At 58.5% G+C, this 15211-nt stretch overlaps 1 protein-coding gene across 1 annotated transcript; it reads right to left on the reverse strand.

Moving 5' to 3' along the window:
• Positions 1-3064: 3064 nt before the first annotated feature.
• On the reverse strand, positions 3065-11548 carry RPS6KL1 (ribosomal protein S6 kinase like 1). Its single transcript, XM_075712872.1, has 10 exons — positions 11311-11548; positions 9765-9889; positions 8837-8929; positions 7979-8026; positions 7106-7238; positions 4825-5757; positions 3912-4001; positions 3674-3756; positions 3287-3382; positions 3065-3175 (listed from the first exon to the last, which is right to left on the reverse strand). The coding sequence occupies exons 1-10, from the start codon at positions 11546-11548 to the stop codon at positions 3065-3067; spliced, it is 1950 nt and encodes a 649-aa protein (XP_075568987.1).
• Positions 11549-15211: the final 3663 nt, after the last annotated feature.

The raw sequence follows: 15211 nt of genomic DNA on the forward strand, positions 1-15211 counted from the left end.
GGCTTCCTGCGTGCGAAGGCTTGGCCTGCTACCAGCAAAGAGACAGCTGGGGAAGGGCCAGGTCTTTAAATGTAATGTATATCCCAGCCCAAGGCTGCTGGTTTTGGGGGGAGGGGGGCAGTCCTTAATCTGATAGCGCACACATGTATTGGGGAGTGAGGGGGTTGCTAGTGCCTGCAGAGTCTATTACTCTTACCCTCTACACAGAACTTGTAACTAAAATATTTAACACAGCGGATTTTAAATGAAATAAAACTGGGCAATGACTGTGAGGTGGGGGTGTGTTTGAGGGAGCGAGCAGCAGCTCCTGGGTGAGGACTCTGGTGTCAGCAGCATCCCTAGTGTAGCATAAGAAGCCTGATGGTGAGAGAGAAGAGGGAATGGGAGCTGGGCCCGTCCCTGGTGGTACTAAATTGAGGCTTCTCTGGCTGTGAATTCCAATGTCTTCAAACCCTCTTTGGCACAGAGTTGGCTCTTCCCAGCAAAGATGAGGTTTCCAGGGCTGGAAATCATCCTTTTTGTGGTCTAGCAACAGAACTGTTACGGACAGCAAGGAAATCCCAGTATTTGCTAAATGGCATGATGGCCGAGAGGGAGATCTGGGACAGGCTCTTAAAGTACAGGTGTGGAGACAGTTTGTTTTTTCCCCGATACAATGGGAGTGTTGTAAATCATGAGAGTAGGAAAAAGGCTGTTAAAGGTTGCAGAGGAAGAAGGGAGGTAAGATCAAAGAACTGTAAAGCAAAAGCTGTCTGTGGTGCTGAGCACATTTCCCCAAGGAGCTGTCCCTGTTGGAACAATAAGAAATCGTTCCTGGATCACGGCAGGGTTTTTCCAGCTCTGACATCAACTTCAGAGAAAGGTTTGCCCTTTCCAACTATGGGTGAGGAAGGCAGCCCCTTTTAACAGAAAACCATTCCACTCAGCTGGCGTGCTGACAAAAGGGAGAGCAGTTCCTAGTACTGGTTCCTATGGCTTCCTGGCAGCTATGGACAAGCCTGTGCGTGGAGTCAGCTTTCCCCTGACTGCCCCTGGTTGAGGTAGAAGGTTAGGAGGAGAGAGAGGAAAAAACCCTTCCCTGTGCTGTAAAGGAAGGGCAAGGAGTCTAGCTGCTCTTGCACGAATAAATTGAATGAAAGAGAAGGTTCTGATCAAAAAATGCTGCTAGCACCCAGTTCCCTGTGCTGGTTTAGGATACAGGGGGCCCGCCTTGACTTTGTACATGAGCCTGGGGAAGGGCAATGCCTGTATTCTGTCTGGAGCTGCAATAAATGAGGCCTTTGAACTACCCAGGGAGTGAATGTACAGTCAAGCTCTTAAAATGATGCAGCCTAGCAAACTGCTTTATTTAGTCTGCCCTGTTGGGGCTTGTTGTAGGAGGGTCGTGGAGCTGCTGTGCTTGAAGCTTCTTTTTTTGACCTTCCTGGGTGATGCCCAGGGCGCTCTGTTGCAGGAAGGTATGCTGGGGCTTTGGCCGCAGGCCTGCGGGTCAGTCCTGCTGAACCCCAAGTCACAGGACTAGGAGGCTGGCGGCCAGCGGGGGAGCCTGCTGCTGGAGGGTTCAGCCAGTGCAGGCTGCCCTAGAGAGGAAAAGCCCCAGGCTTAGCTGCTCCCAGCATCTGGCCTGCGCTGGCATTAGCGGTCAGCTCCTTGGTTCCTCCTCTGGCTTCTGCACAGCCTTTGCGGTGTCCCCTGCCTCTGCTGGGGCAGGAGATGAGTTTCTCCCGGGCTCTGCTTCCCTCTGGTGGACAAGCCTGAGGGCCGGGCTGAGGCAGCACGAGCAGGGCCTTGCTGCTGCTGGCAAGCAAGAGCTGGAACCAGCTAGCCACAGAAAAGTTTCACTGGTGCCAGTAATTCCTTATTACCAGGGACGAGTGAGCAATGGGAGGGAGCGCCAAAACTACACCGCTGCCATTGCTAGCTTGTCCTTCAGCCTATGGCTTTGGCTTGCACAAATGAGCACAGCAGCTTCTGCCTTGGGCTGTTAGCAGACATCTTTTGTTCATGCTTCTTTTTTTTTTTTTTCATCCTGGTTTGTATTTACTCTTATCCTCCTTCCATCAGTGCTGGTTCTCAGAGTTCCTCCCTTTAACCTCTTGCTGTTTGCTCTACCAGGAATGACGGTGCTCAAAGCACAGCAACAAGGGCAGTGGGGCTGCTGTCCTGCCAGCAGAAAGGAGCACCTAGGCACAGGAGGCTGGAGCCAGAATGGGTAACAACAACAACAGGCAAGGCTGGAAGAGAACAGGCACTCTGTGCATTTTCCCAACTCCAAGCTGCAGCCGCATGGCGGTGCAGCTCCAAGAGGCCGTGAGGCAGGCAGGGGCACCAGGGGAGATAGCCAGGCACGTGGTGCCACCTTCTGGGTTTTGGCTGCAGGGTGCTGACAGCCAGCAGGCAACACCAACCCAGGGCTCCCACACAGGTTTGAGACAGATTTGGGGCCCTCCTTGTTCAGCCCAGGCCTCCCTGGCCCAGCTCAGAAACAAAAGGACACTTCTGCAAGCGATAACGAGTGGTTTATTCTTTTCAGAGGGCCAGGGGAGAAGAGCAGAGGGCTCCCTCCTGTCTTGCCCTGCAGCAGGCATTACACAGGCAGCCAGGGACGGGCACAGACCCCAGGCTCAGGAACCAGCCAGCAAGGCCTGGAGGAGATGCACTTGGAAGCCACAAAAAAAATAACAGGGCAGGGGGTCACTGTGGTAGCAGCAGAGATGAAAACCATAGGGAGGGAGTGCTAGGGTGCAGTGCTAAGCTGAGCAAGGGATGCCCTAGAAGGGGAGCATGGTCTCTCCCCGGGGGTGGGCACCCGGGCTCCCTTTCCCACCAGGGAGGACCTAGAGGAGAAGACAGCCTGGCCCCGACTGCAGCCTCCTCTCAGAAACACCAACAAACACAAGCAGAGACAGAAGAACGTAAGGCTGCAAAAACCTCATGTGTACCCACCCCAGGGCAGCTTGCAGGCAAACCTCCCCCAGCAGGCAGAGCTGCCAGTGCCACCTCTGGTCATGAGTGCCAGCGACAGTGGCTCTGTGCCCAGCTCCCTGCGGGAAGGACAGCCTGCCTAGCCCACCAGCTTGTTCCACAGGATGGTGCTGAAGAAGGAGTGGGACTTCAGCTTCGCCATGCCACCTCCTCCAGAGCCCAAACGTCGCTTTGGATTGTACTGCAGGAGCTGCAGAGAGAGGGGATGGGACAGCAGGATGGGGAGATGGGGACACTGGAGAAGCTACCTGGGCTGCACCCTCCAGCCCCATCCTCCCTCCCATGCACCCAAGCCCCTCACCTCAGTGAGCAGCGATGTAGCGGCCAGGCTCAGCCCCTCTGGCAAATGCAACTGGGTGTGAGGTTGAATCCCTGAAGGGTGGTTTTGGGACAGTGGCTGCAGGAGGTAAAGGTGATGGTAAGCAGAGGCACTGAGGAGGGTAGGAGCACCCTGTTGACCCTTTATCGCCACATAACCCCAACTCAATGCAGCAGAATTTAAAACCTGGGCCCTTGAACACCCAGAGACCATCCACAGGCACTAGGAATCACACGCCTGAAGTAACCTGGCACAGTGCTGAGGTGCCAGCAGGGCAAGGCACCATCCCAGCCCTGCATGACAGGGAGCTCTTGTGCTACAGTGTCACCTCCACCTCCACCCTCCTTGCACAGCTCCTCTGCCTCTTACCACTCCTGTCAGCAACTCATACAAGAGAGCGCCAAAGCTCCAGCAGTCAGCTGCTTCGGTGGGCTCCGTGATCCCCCCGACTTCTGCAGAAAGAGCCAGAGAGGCGTTAAGAGCTGGAGGCAGGGAGCACCAATGGCTGTGCCATGCCAGGCACATCTCACTGCCTGCAGAAGTCCCCTCTCCCCCCATGGGCAGCACTGGCTCGAGGGCAGGAGAAGGCAGGGGACGTGTCCCTTACCTGGGGCACTGTACAGCTCTTCCCGTGCCTGGCTGCAACACTGGGGCTCCACCTCTGTCCACTGGCCAAAGAAGGTGAGACGGACGTGACCTGCAGAGCAGCACCAGAGCCAAAAGCAGGGAGGTTAAGACAAAGCTAGGGACTTTGGTCAGAGCACAAAGCCAAGCCAGATCCCCGCAACTGGGAACAGCCAGGGCACTGCCGTGCCCTGAACACAGAGGCACCGTGCATTTCCTGGCACTGTGCATCCCCCGGCCTCCCAGTGCTTGCTCCAGATGCTCAGCAGGCCTGTGCAGCTGGTGAGACTGGTTAGGTTGGCTCCAAGCTCCCGCAACCTCAGAGCAGGCTGTAGTGAAGAAAGAAGTAGTGCCAAAGGGCAAGTTAGCTTTCCCTTTGCAAATCTCTCTGCATTTTTCTTTTCCCAAGCAATTTGTAGCTCTCCAGTTTGCCCCAGCTGTTGCCAGCTGAGCAGGGGGGTGCACTCAGCTCGCACTGACAGTGGTACCCATGGCTTGAAGAGATGGACAGGCTCCAGAATACCCCAGTGATCAGTAATTACAAGCAGGGGAAAGCTGCAATCCCGCTAACCTCAGGCACAGTTCAGCTGGTCTCAGCTTCCCCGTGCTGGGATTTCCCAGGCAGCCAGCCCCAATATGGGAACAGGGGCAATGCATTCCTGTGGCTGTGGCCCCTGACTCTCCCACTGCTGAGCCATCTCTTGTAATAACTGCTTGGAAATCCCAGCCAAGACCACACTTCCACGTTCAGAAACATCCAAACCTCCCCAGACTCCCACCCTTTCCCCAAAGCAAACTCAAGAAAGTCCGTGTCCCTGGAATGGGGCAAATGGCAGTCTCCCAGCCGAGAGACCAACCTCCTTCTCCTTGGGGCAGCAGCCTGGGGCACTACCTACCAGCTGCATCAAGCAGCAGATTCCTGGGGTTGAGGTCCCGGCACAATACACCCTGTTGGTGAAGTCCCTCTAAGGCCAGGAGGATTTCTGCTGCCCACAGCTGCACCTGCTCCTCCTTCAGAGCCCACGCTCTCCGGCCGTGCCCATGGGAAGCCAGAGACCGGCACTGTCCTGAGAGCGGCTGCTCTCTGAGCCAGTGACAGCTCAGGCTTGCTCCCCGTGAGGGCTCCAGCATCGCTGGGTCAGGCCCACGGGGCTTGCCAGAGCTGGACGGGGCAACTCCTGCACAAAGCTGCCTCTGACCCAAGGAGGTCAGGAGAGCCCGAGCCCAGGGGACCTCAGACACTTGCTGTGACGGCGGCAGCAGCCCTGCCCCTGGCTGGCCCCCTCTCACAGTCTTCGGTACGGGACCAGGTGTCTGGGGAAGCCTTTCACCGGCACGTGGCCCACGGTCTTGTTGGGAGGCTGCTCTCTCCGATATGCAGCCCGTGCCGCTGGTTAGAGTGTCCCAGGGGTAGATGACCAGGCCCTGGTTGGTAAGGTGGCTGGGGCCTTTGGCTGATGCTGCTGGAACATGGTCCACAATGCCAGACATAGCCTGGGTCACGCTTAGATCCTGCCCTCCAGGTGCAGCCCTCGTGCCACCAGCGGGAGCCAGGTGAAGCTGGCTGTGGTTCTCCGAGCCAGGGTCTGTGGGGCTGGGGGACTGCTCCCAAGGGGGCAAGGCATCCGTGTTTCCCAATACTCGGTGGGTCGCAGAGCCTGGGCGGCCACTGCCTGTCCGAGCAGAGAAGATGGAGACTTGGCTGCTGCCCTGGGAGCTTCCCACGCCGTCCTCTCTGCCATGGTCCCTCAGGGCTTGAATGGTGTTTGAGTCGGCAGAGCCCTGCTGGACATAGTACTTGGAGCGGAGGTGAGACCACAGCGTCTCCCCTGGAAAGCAGAGAGAAGAACAAGTGATGGGGCAGAAAGCATCCCCGGTTTCCCTGCTGTGGACACAGGCACAGGCCAAGGCCCACATGCTGGGGACATGACCGAGCATCATTAATCTCCCCAGCAAAGCTCAAGTCCATGCAGAATACTTCCCAGCCCTACACGCACACCATGCTCAACACCACACCTCCCCTGGGACCCGGCACACCAAAGGCTCATTCCCCCCTCCTTTAGCAGCTCCGCTCCCGCTTCTGCACAGTATCCTTGACCCCAGCTCTGCCACTTCCATGTCACAGGCCAGCCACATCTTCATACATGCCCCTGATCCCACCACCATCCCCACTTTTCCCTGAAAGCCTTTCCTCCCCGCATGACGGCGATGCTAGAGAGCTCCCACAGCATGGCACAGAGCCCGTGGGTTGGCAGCAAGCCAGAGCAGTGAGCCCTGGAGCCCACAGCACACTGCCGGGGCTTCCCAGCCTCGCCACATGCAGCTGCTGGCTGCTTTCTGCAAACTGATCCGACAGCAACGCATGAGGAGCTGAGGCTGTTCTCCAACACACGTCAGCCTTCATTTGTCATTGCTGGACCCAGTCTGCTGCTCCCTACACATCCACGCAACCAGCAGAGAGCAAAAAAGCTCTTTGCGACAAGCCTCCACCTTGTCACACTTCTTCACCAGGATCTGGGACAAGCCCCAAGCTTGCCTCCTTGTTGTACCTGAACACCAATGTGCTCCCTGCCCTTTATGCCCCAATTTTCCATCTCCCCTCTTTGGTCTGATCTCAAAATCCAGTATGGCCTCTTCTTTTGTAACCAAAACCTGTTTTATAAAGGTCTTATCAAAAGATTGTTTTGTTCTACAACATCCAGGTGAACTACCTCACTTGGTTCTCCTTCTCCATCACTCTCCTGTCATGGACAAACAATGCCACTAAAATGAAGAGGTTTTTCTTTTCAAGACACAGGACCGCATCAATCTCTTTACCTCAAGGCATGACCATTGCCTCCCACGGGACTCAGTGGTTCCCTAAGGCTAGTTTCCATATAACACCCCTACACACACAACCTCTTTCTCCTTGCAGGTCTCCACAGGCCCATTTCTAGGTTACTTCCCCAGTCAGCTCTTACCAAACCTCCAGAATCCCCAATACAGCTCAGCAGCTCCTTCCACAATGTCTCCAAGCCCTGGTACCCATCACCCTTCTATGAAGATGACAGCTTGCACTGTCACTATAAAAACCAGTCCCAAAACAGCAGAAGACTTTATATTTGAGACTTTAAAGAAAGGGAGGCTGGGGATAAGCAGGATGCTCCACAGATGGGAGGCAATGCTGTCCCTACTCACCCTGCACATGCTCCAGGTGGAGGAAGATGGAGTCCTCACTCACATAGTAGCACAGTAGCTTGACCATGAAGGGCACCCCATGAGGGATAATGGTCTGTCGCTCACGGGTCTCAACATGGGATTTGGGGAGGCTCTGAGGAGGTACAGGTAGACGGACACTACAGCACAGTAGAGGCTTGCACTCCCTGCAACCTAGCACCTGGCAGGGCAGGAGGCCAGCCAGAAAGGTAGCGTGCCATCTGCTAAGCCCCATGGCTGCCCCCCTGCATCACCTGCAGTGGAGCTCCCTGTCAGCCCCCAGCACCCAGCTGTGACAAGGCAGGGCTCTGCAAAGCCTGACGAGGCAGAGCGCTCCCCACCTGCCCTGTGGGACCCAGAGGATGCTTGCTGGTCCAGAGCAGTGGCCTTCCCCCACAATTGCCCCTACTTCCTTCAGATGGGAACCCATCATCCCAGCCCTCTCTCCTCTCCCCTCTGGAACAGATGCTTCTCCCTGTCATGCCAGAGCCTCCTTGTTCAATTATTAAAGTCCTTTATTTTTAGTTCCAAGGATGCTGGAAAATGCCCTGGGACTTGTACTGACCACACCTCACCCACCACCTGTTTCAGGCATCGACCCAGATTAACACGGGCATAAGGCTTGGCTTGCAGCATTGCAAGGCAGAGGAACGGATGACCAAGGAGAACCACTTCCTTCAGATCACAGAAAATGGCTGAGGCAGCCACAAAAGAAGCTTCATGAACAATGAACTTCCTCTTACACTTCTGTGATCTGCTATTTTTTGGTCCTCTCACCTGCCCCAGCCATCTGCTTGGACAAGGAGGCTCTGGCATGACAGAGAGAAGCAGGCAGATGAAACTGAAAACACCCACCTTAAGTATAAAGGTCCCACCAGTGGCTGGATCCTGGACGATCTGCACCTGGGAGCAGTATATACAGTACTGGTCAGAAATGGTGACCGCTCCCGCCCCAACACAGCCTACAGGAATGACCCAGGGACTCAACTCTGGAACAACAAACTCCCACCCAACTAGAGGAGTTTGGTGATGCTTAAACCCCTACTCTTGAAAGACAAAACACAGGTTATTAGCAATGAGATAGCCATGGAGCGGAGAGTTAATTAAAGGAAGAGGTGACTCCCACACCATTTTTGCTTCCTTCGCAACAAAGGGTTTCGCACTGCTCCTTCTGGGCTCTGTGGGTGCGCTGGGCTGCCCACCTGGGCCTCGGCAGGACAGGAGGACCACATCAGTCCTGACAAACTGAGATGCGTGAACGGCAGAGGAGAGCAATGTGCCAGTGTGTATATGGAGGTGGTAAGCCATCTTCAAGATCATGAACTACTGATTAGCTGATTCATCCATATAGCTCGTCCTCTGCTGAAGTCTATATTATCCATAGGAGTCCACCATCATGGCACCTAGGCATCAAGCACAATTCCATGCATGGGAAAGAACCGGATGTATCAACTTCCTTGTAAGTATCTTGGGAGATGTTGTAAGCAAAAGGAATGGGGACATTAACAGATTTCCCAAATAACCCCTCTCTTGCATCCTCGCTTGCAAATTTTCCTTGGTGGGAACGGTATGGATGGTAACCCTCATGTTCCTTGGTGGGTGCGCTGGGGGCCGGCACCCCCATCCCAGCTGCCAGGACCCTCCAGATTACACTCCCCTAGGTACAGCCTCTGCCTGCCCCCCCCAGCTCCCAGTTCCAGGTCGAGTCATTACCTTATCGATCACTCCCACAACCTTACACCGTCTCAGGTTCTCCACTGCTGAGCTCAGCGTCCTGATCGGCCGGAAGCTCAGGCTGCTGTAACCCTGCAAGGCAGTGAAGAAGAAGAGCATGAGGGACCTAGAGATGCTAATGTCTGTGGGAGCAGATGGGAGAAGTCCCCGCATTTTCCAGAGCAGGCAGCAATACTGCCAGGCTGGTCAACATCCAGAGACAACTCTCCAACTGCTGTGGTTGATTCCTAACATCAGCTGGACCGTTTTCTTGGCCAGCTCCTGGATTTCTGAAGTTTTCAGGGAAAGCTTGCACCTGCAGCAGAGGTAAAATCACTCCAAATTTTACACCTGGACCCGGACTGCCTCAACACTAAGGGGATCTGCACGGAATGTAGTTGCCATTCTTCTCTTGTCCTTTTCACCAGGCCCTGACCCTGCTCTGCCTCACTCCCCTCTCCATTCATTAACCACCTCCTTCCCACAATGCAGCAAGCAGCCATCATCTCTGGTTTCCATCCAGATGGGAACAATGACAGGGAAGACGACATTTTTAACATCTGACAAGGCGGTTCCCCCCCGTGGCTTCAGTCCCACCAAAAATGGCCATTTTCACTACGATGGCCACAAGCTAAAACATACACACCTTGCCGGGGAGGGTCCTGGGAGCACCCCAGGGCAAGCTGGGCCCACCTCAGCTCTTCGCTCCAGGCAGGGCAAAGGGCTGCCTGCTCCCTCGCAGTCACCGACATGCTGGGACGCTCTGCAGCTGATGTGTCTGCCATTTTCTCTACGCCACCTTACCGTGACATCTGGCAGAGGCAGTCGAGGAGGCTAAGCGGGATGGCTTTATGTGTTCCCCCCCAGGTTTCCCAATGCCACGGATCTGCTGCCATCCCACCCATGCCACCCCACGCCAGCCCCTCACCGTGGCGGTGGGGTTGCCACCCCCCGCAGCCCGCTGGAGGTGGCAGTTGAAGATCTCCTCCGCCCGCCTCAGGTACTGTGTGATCTTCCGCTTCACGGCCTCCCGACGCTCCTTGTTGGGGTCAACTGTGGGCGGCACAGAGGGTGGGTGTGAGGGGCCTGCTGTGCTCCCCGGGGGGATGCCCCAGAGCCCTCGCCACACTGCCCAGAGGGATGCCCCGGCCCCCTCGCTGGTTTCCCGGGAGGGATGCCCCAGTGCCCAGGCCATGCTCCCCGGAGGGATGCCCCAGAGCCCTCGCCACACTGCCCAGAGGGATGCCCCGGCCCCCTCGCTGGTTTCCCGGGAGGGATGCCCCAGTGCCCAGGCCATGCTCCCCGGAGGGATGCCTCAGAGCCCTCGCCACACTGCCCAGAGGGATGCCCTGGCCCCCTTGCTGGTTTCCCGGGAGGGATGCCCCAGTGCCCAGGCCATGCTCCCCGGAGGGATGCCTCAGGTCCCTCACTGGTTTCCCTGGAGCGATGCCCCAGTGCCCCAGCCAGGCTCCAGGAGGGACGCCCCCGTGCCCAGGCTGTGCTCCCTGGAAGGATGCCCCAGCCCCCCGGCTGCAATCCCTGGAGGGATGCCCTGGCTGTGCTCCCCGGAGCGATGCCCCCATGCCCCAGCCATGCTCCCTGGAGGGATGCCCCGGGCCCCCAGCGGTGCTCCCTGGAGGGATGTCCCAGCCATGCTCCCTGGAGGAATACCCTGGCCCCTCCAGCCGCGCTCCCCAGAGGGATGCCCCGGCCCCCCGGCCACAATCCCGGGAGGGATGCCTTGGCCGTGCTCCCTGGAGTGATGCCCCCATGCCCCAGCCATGCTCCCTGAAGGGATGCCTCGGCCCCCCAGCTGCACTCCCCAGAAGGATGCCCCGGCTGTGCTCCCCAGAGGGATGCCCAGGCCCCCCGGCCGCAATCCCCGGAGGGATGCCCTGGCTGTGCTCCCCGGAGGGATGCCCCCATGCCCCAGCCATGCTCCCTGGAGGGATACCCTGGCCCCCCCAGCTGCGCTTCCCCAGAGGGATGCCCTGGCCCCCCGGCCACACTCCCGGGAGGGATGTCCTGGCCGCACTCCCTGGAGGGATGCCCCGGCCCCCCAGCTGCACTCCCCGGAGGGATGCCCCGGCCATGCTCCCGGGAGGGATGCCCCGGCCCCCCTCCCACGCTCCCCGGAGCGATGCCCCGGCCCCCACCCGTGCTCCCCGGAGCGATGCCCCGGCCCCCCAGCTGCACTACCCGGAGCGATGCCCGGGCCCCCGGCCGCGCTCCCCGGAGGGATGCCCCAGCCCCCCGGCCGTGCTCCCCGGAGGGATGCCCCGGCTGTGCTCCCTGGAGGGATGCCCCGGCCCCCCAGCTGCACTACCCGGAGGGATGCCCCGGCCCCCCGCCCGCGGTCCCCGGAGGGATGCCCCGGCCCCCCGGCCATGCTCCCGGGAGGGATGCCCCGGCCCCCCGGCCGCGCTCCCCGGAGCGATGCCCCGGCCCCCGGCCGCCGCGGCGGCCCCGCGCACCCTGCACGCCGCGGAGCAGCACGTCCACGCCGTTCTGGTAGTGGTTGAAGGCCTCCTCGTAGTCCTCGCTGACGTCCCGCTCCAGCGCCAGCCGCAGCTGCCGCGCCGCCTCCACCAGGTAGTCCCGCCGCCCGCCGCCCTCGGGGCCCGCCGGGGAGACGCGGCCCCGCAGCTGCCCCAGGTAGACGCGGGCCTGCGCCAGCGCCCGGGAGCAGGGCTCGGCCTCCGCCCGGCTCATGGCCCCGCGCCGCCGCCCTGCGCCGCCGGGAGACAGGGAGCGGGGACGCGCGGGTCAGCCGCGCCGCACGCCCCGGCCGCTGACCGGCGCCGGTGACCGGCATCGCCCCGCGCCCGCCCCGTCCCCCGCCGGGCCCCGCGGGCACGCACCTGCACCTGCACCTGCACCGCGCCGCCGGCGGCGCCCTCCGGCGCCGGCAGATGCGGCGGGGCGGGGCCGGGCCCGCGTGCCGCCGCCGCCGCCGCGCGCCCCCGGGGCGGCGGGGCTACCGGGGCGGCGCTGATTGGCTGCGGATGAGATCATCGCCCCCCCACCGGGGCCGCGCCGGGGGGGCTCGGCCGGAGCGGGGGGGGCCGCGCCGGGGTGGGGGGTCCCGGCCCGGGTAGCGGGGTGCGGGCCAGGGGGGTGTGTCCGGGCCGGGGGGGGGGGGGTCCCGGACGGAGGGGGGTGTGTCCGGGCTGGGGGGGGTCCCGGACGGGGGAGGGGGCTCCGGGCCGGGGTGGGGGGTCCCGACCAGGGTCCCGCCGCCGCCCCCGCCCCAAGTCAGGTTCTTCGTCCCTCCATTAACGCGGGGTGGGCGCCGTTGCCCTGCTTGCTTCATTGTCGTCGTTAGTCACCATTAATTGTCCTTAATTAATAAAGCTCCCGTTCATTAAGTACTGCCTTTGCTACCCTATTTCCTCACGTAACACGCAATTCGCCGTGTTTTAAACAGCCTTCACCTCTACCTACCTCTACCTCTGCCTCTCGAGGGGTGCACCCACGCCAGCAGCTCCCTGCCGACCCATTTCAGGCGGCGGGGACGGACGCCGCTGGGTGACCGGCCGCTTCGCCACGGCCCCGTCCCAGGGCGCTGATGGTTCTTGCTGATTTGCGTCTTGCAAGCGGGTGTCGTTGCCCCCCAACCCTGGGCTCTCGGCTGGCCCTTTTGCCGACTCTTGCAGACTCACTGGGTTTTACAAACTTATTTCACGTATACAGAGCAGGGAATGGCAGCACAAATGCATTAAGGTGCAGCAAAATGACGGCGTAGTCAAGATCCGAGCTGGTGGTTAACTAATGCTTTGGACGTGAAAAATACTGGTCTTTGGCTTAACCCAGAAGCACTCGTTCCTGGCCTCCTGGCCTGTTTTTTTCTTGGAAGGCCAGGTCTGCAGGGCCTGCTAGATCACCTCCGCTGTTAGCGAGGGAGATTTGCTGAATCGGGAGCGCTCAACCAGTTGTGGCTCAGGCCAATTGGTTTGCTGCGTCTGTGGGACAGTCGGTCCAGGTCCAACCAAGCGCCTTTCTGGAAGGGTGGCAGGGGACCTGCAAAGGGAGGAAAGCTGGAATGAAATCCCAGTGATACCCTAAGACAGACTGTGCTAAGATCACCTGGGAAGAGGGAGGCACCCGCATCTTTGTCCATCCCTTGCTGAGCTATGGGCATGTCCCGTTGCAACAAGAAATGTTTCTAAAAAGGTGGTTTCGCTTCGACAGGAGGTGGCTCCGTGCCATCGCGGCCACGCCAGCCTGGACGGTCGCTGCGTTCAGCCCCCGCTGGAGCCGGTACTCGCTGTGGGGCTGGCCCCAGCCTTTCCCAGGGAGCAACCAGGTGGCACCTGAGCCCGGAGCAGGGTGAAGGCCCCAGAGCCAGGCCAGGATGCCCAAGGGGGCACCTGCTTGTGGCCAACCTGTTACTTTGAACCCTGTGCAACTGATGGCAGGGGGTCTCCCCAGGCTCAGCTCCCCCGGGGCAGCTCTTTTGAGCAGCCCAGTCTGCTAACAACAGAACAGGAAAAGTAAAGCCCATGCCCGTGGCTCGGCTCAGCAATCAACAACCAAACGCTCTCTTTTTTATGAAGACCATTTGCTTGGGAGTGCGAGAGGCTAACACTGGGCCTCAGAGGGCAGGTCTGGTAGGACGCAAGGGGGTCTGCTTTGTAAGGCAAGCCACTGCCCAAACATGATCTGTGTGCTTGGTTCTTTGGTTTCTTCTCAGAACACTTCCAGGTTCCTTTTCCCCACCAATCTTTACCTAACAGAGACCAATTTTTTCTGCCCAGCCTGTTTATCCCTCCCCAGCCTCTAGGGTCTTTTAATCCCCACCAGAGCCCGGGGGCTCCTCCTTCAAGAGAAAAGTCTGAGCAGGCAAGAAGTGAAGCGGGGCCCGGGATGAGAGCAGGGACTCTGCCAGCACAACTCACCTGCCTGATTTCAGCAGATCTGTGTGGGCCTGGAGAGGACAGAGAGCACAGATAAACTACAGAACCCAGCGTAAAGTATCTGCAGAGGGGTTTGGATAGCGGGGTGATGGTGATAGAGAGCTGTGTAGAGAGGAGTTGCCGGGAGGGGAACAAAACTCTGATGAGTTCATTGCCAAATGCCTCCTCTAGCCCTCGCAGAGATAAACCAGCCATTACCCAAAGTTGCATCAGGACTGTATTTAAAGCATTTTATTGCTTCACATAGTTAAAGCAGTGTCCCCTCTGGACAGGAAGGGAGGAGCTGGAAGGCGGTGGTTTGACAGACCTGTGCCCAGAGGCAGGCAGAGGGAGCGGCTGCTCCTTTTGGGAGCCGGCAGTGGAGCTTTGCAGAGCTGAATTTGGGCAATGCTGGGGTCACTCAGCCCTGAGCAGTCACGCTGCGGGGCCAGCAAGGTGGAGGGGACAAGGAAGAAGAGAGTGAGCCAAAGGCATCGGCAAGGAGAAGTGCCCCAAGGACTGGCCTGTGAGGAAGAGCCTTGCAAGGGGAGAAGACTTGTGCCAGCCCTGAGGCACAGCGGCCCTTACCTGTGAGCTTCCAGTTTTCCATATCAGTGCTGTCTGGAGGATGTTAAATTTGGGGGATTGTTTTTAGATTAACCTGCTTAAGAGCTTGTGGCCCTTGTCGGGAAGTGGGAACTTCCAAAGCAAGACCATCACCAACAAATAACGGAGGGGAGTGAGAGCTGCCCTTTTTCTCGCAGCCTAAATTCAATGCATGGGAGCTGGCAAAAGCTTAAAACATGCTGAGGCTGCAAACATTGCTGGCTGCAACAAGCAGAAAGATTATGCCCAACTTTGTGAGGATGCAAAATCTTGTAAGTTACAAGTGAGAGATTAGGACCTCAGCACATCTTTATTCACATGGAGGCATGCGGGAGACCTGCGCTGGCATGTGCAGGGAGAAGCTGCTGGGAGGTGGCACTCCGCTGGCATCCCGGGATCAGGGAAGCCGGAGGTTACCAGTGAAGCTTTAACGTCAGGGCTCCATCAGCTATGATGCTACATCTCAGGGCTGATCTCCACATCACCTTTTCAGGTACTTCCCCAAAAAATGCGTAATGTTTTTGTCCTGGTTTTGGCTGGGATAGAGTTAATTTTCTTCCTAGTAGCTGGCATAGTGCTGTGTTTTGGATTTAGTAAGAGAAGAATGTTGATAACACACTGAGGTTTTCAGTTGTTGCTAAGTACTGCTTATGCTAGTCAAGGACTTTTCAGCTTCCCATGCTCTGCCAGGTGCACAAGAAACTGGGAGGGGGCACAGCCAGAATAGTTGATCCAAACTGACCAAAGGGCTATTCCATACCGTATGACGTCATGCTCAGTATATAAACTGGGGGGGGGTTGGCCGGGGAGCAGCGATCACTGCTCGGGAACTGTCTGGGTATTGGTCGGCGGGTGGTGAGCAATTGCATTGTGC

Source organism: Pelecanus crispus, chromosome 6, assembly GCF_030463565.1.
Source record: "Pelecanus crispus isolate bPelCri1 chromosome 6, bPelCri1.pri, whole genome shotgun sequence".
NCBI classification, from domain to species: domain Eukaryota; kingdom Metazoa; phylum Chordata; class Aves; order Pelecaniformes; family Pelecanidae; genus Pelecanus; species Pelecanus crispus.

Coding starts and splice junctions, on each gene's coding strand:
- RPS6KL1 (XM_075712872.1), bottom strand. CDS start 11,548: ATGAGCCGGGCGGAGGCCGAGCCCTGCTCCCGGGCGCTGGCGCAGGCC. Junction 7,239..7,978: donor GTGGGACCTTTATACTTAAG/GTGGGTGTTTTC, acceptor GTACCTCCTCAG/AGCCTCCCCAAATCCCATGT. Junction 3,757..3,911: donor AGAGCTGTACAGTGCCCCAG/GTAAGGGACACG, acceptor CTCTTTCTGCAG/AAGTCGGGGGGATCACGGAG.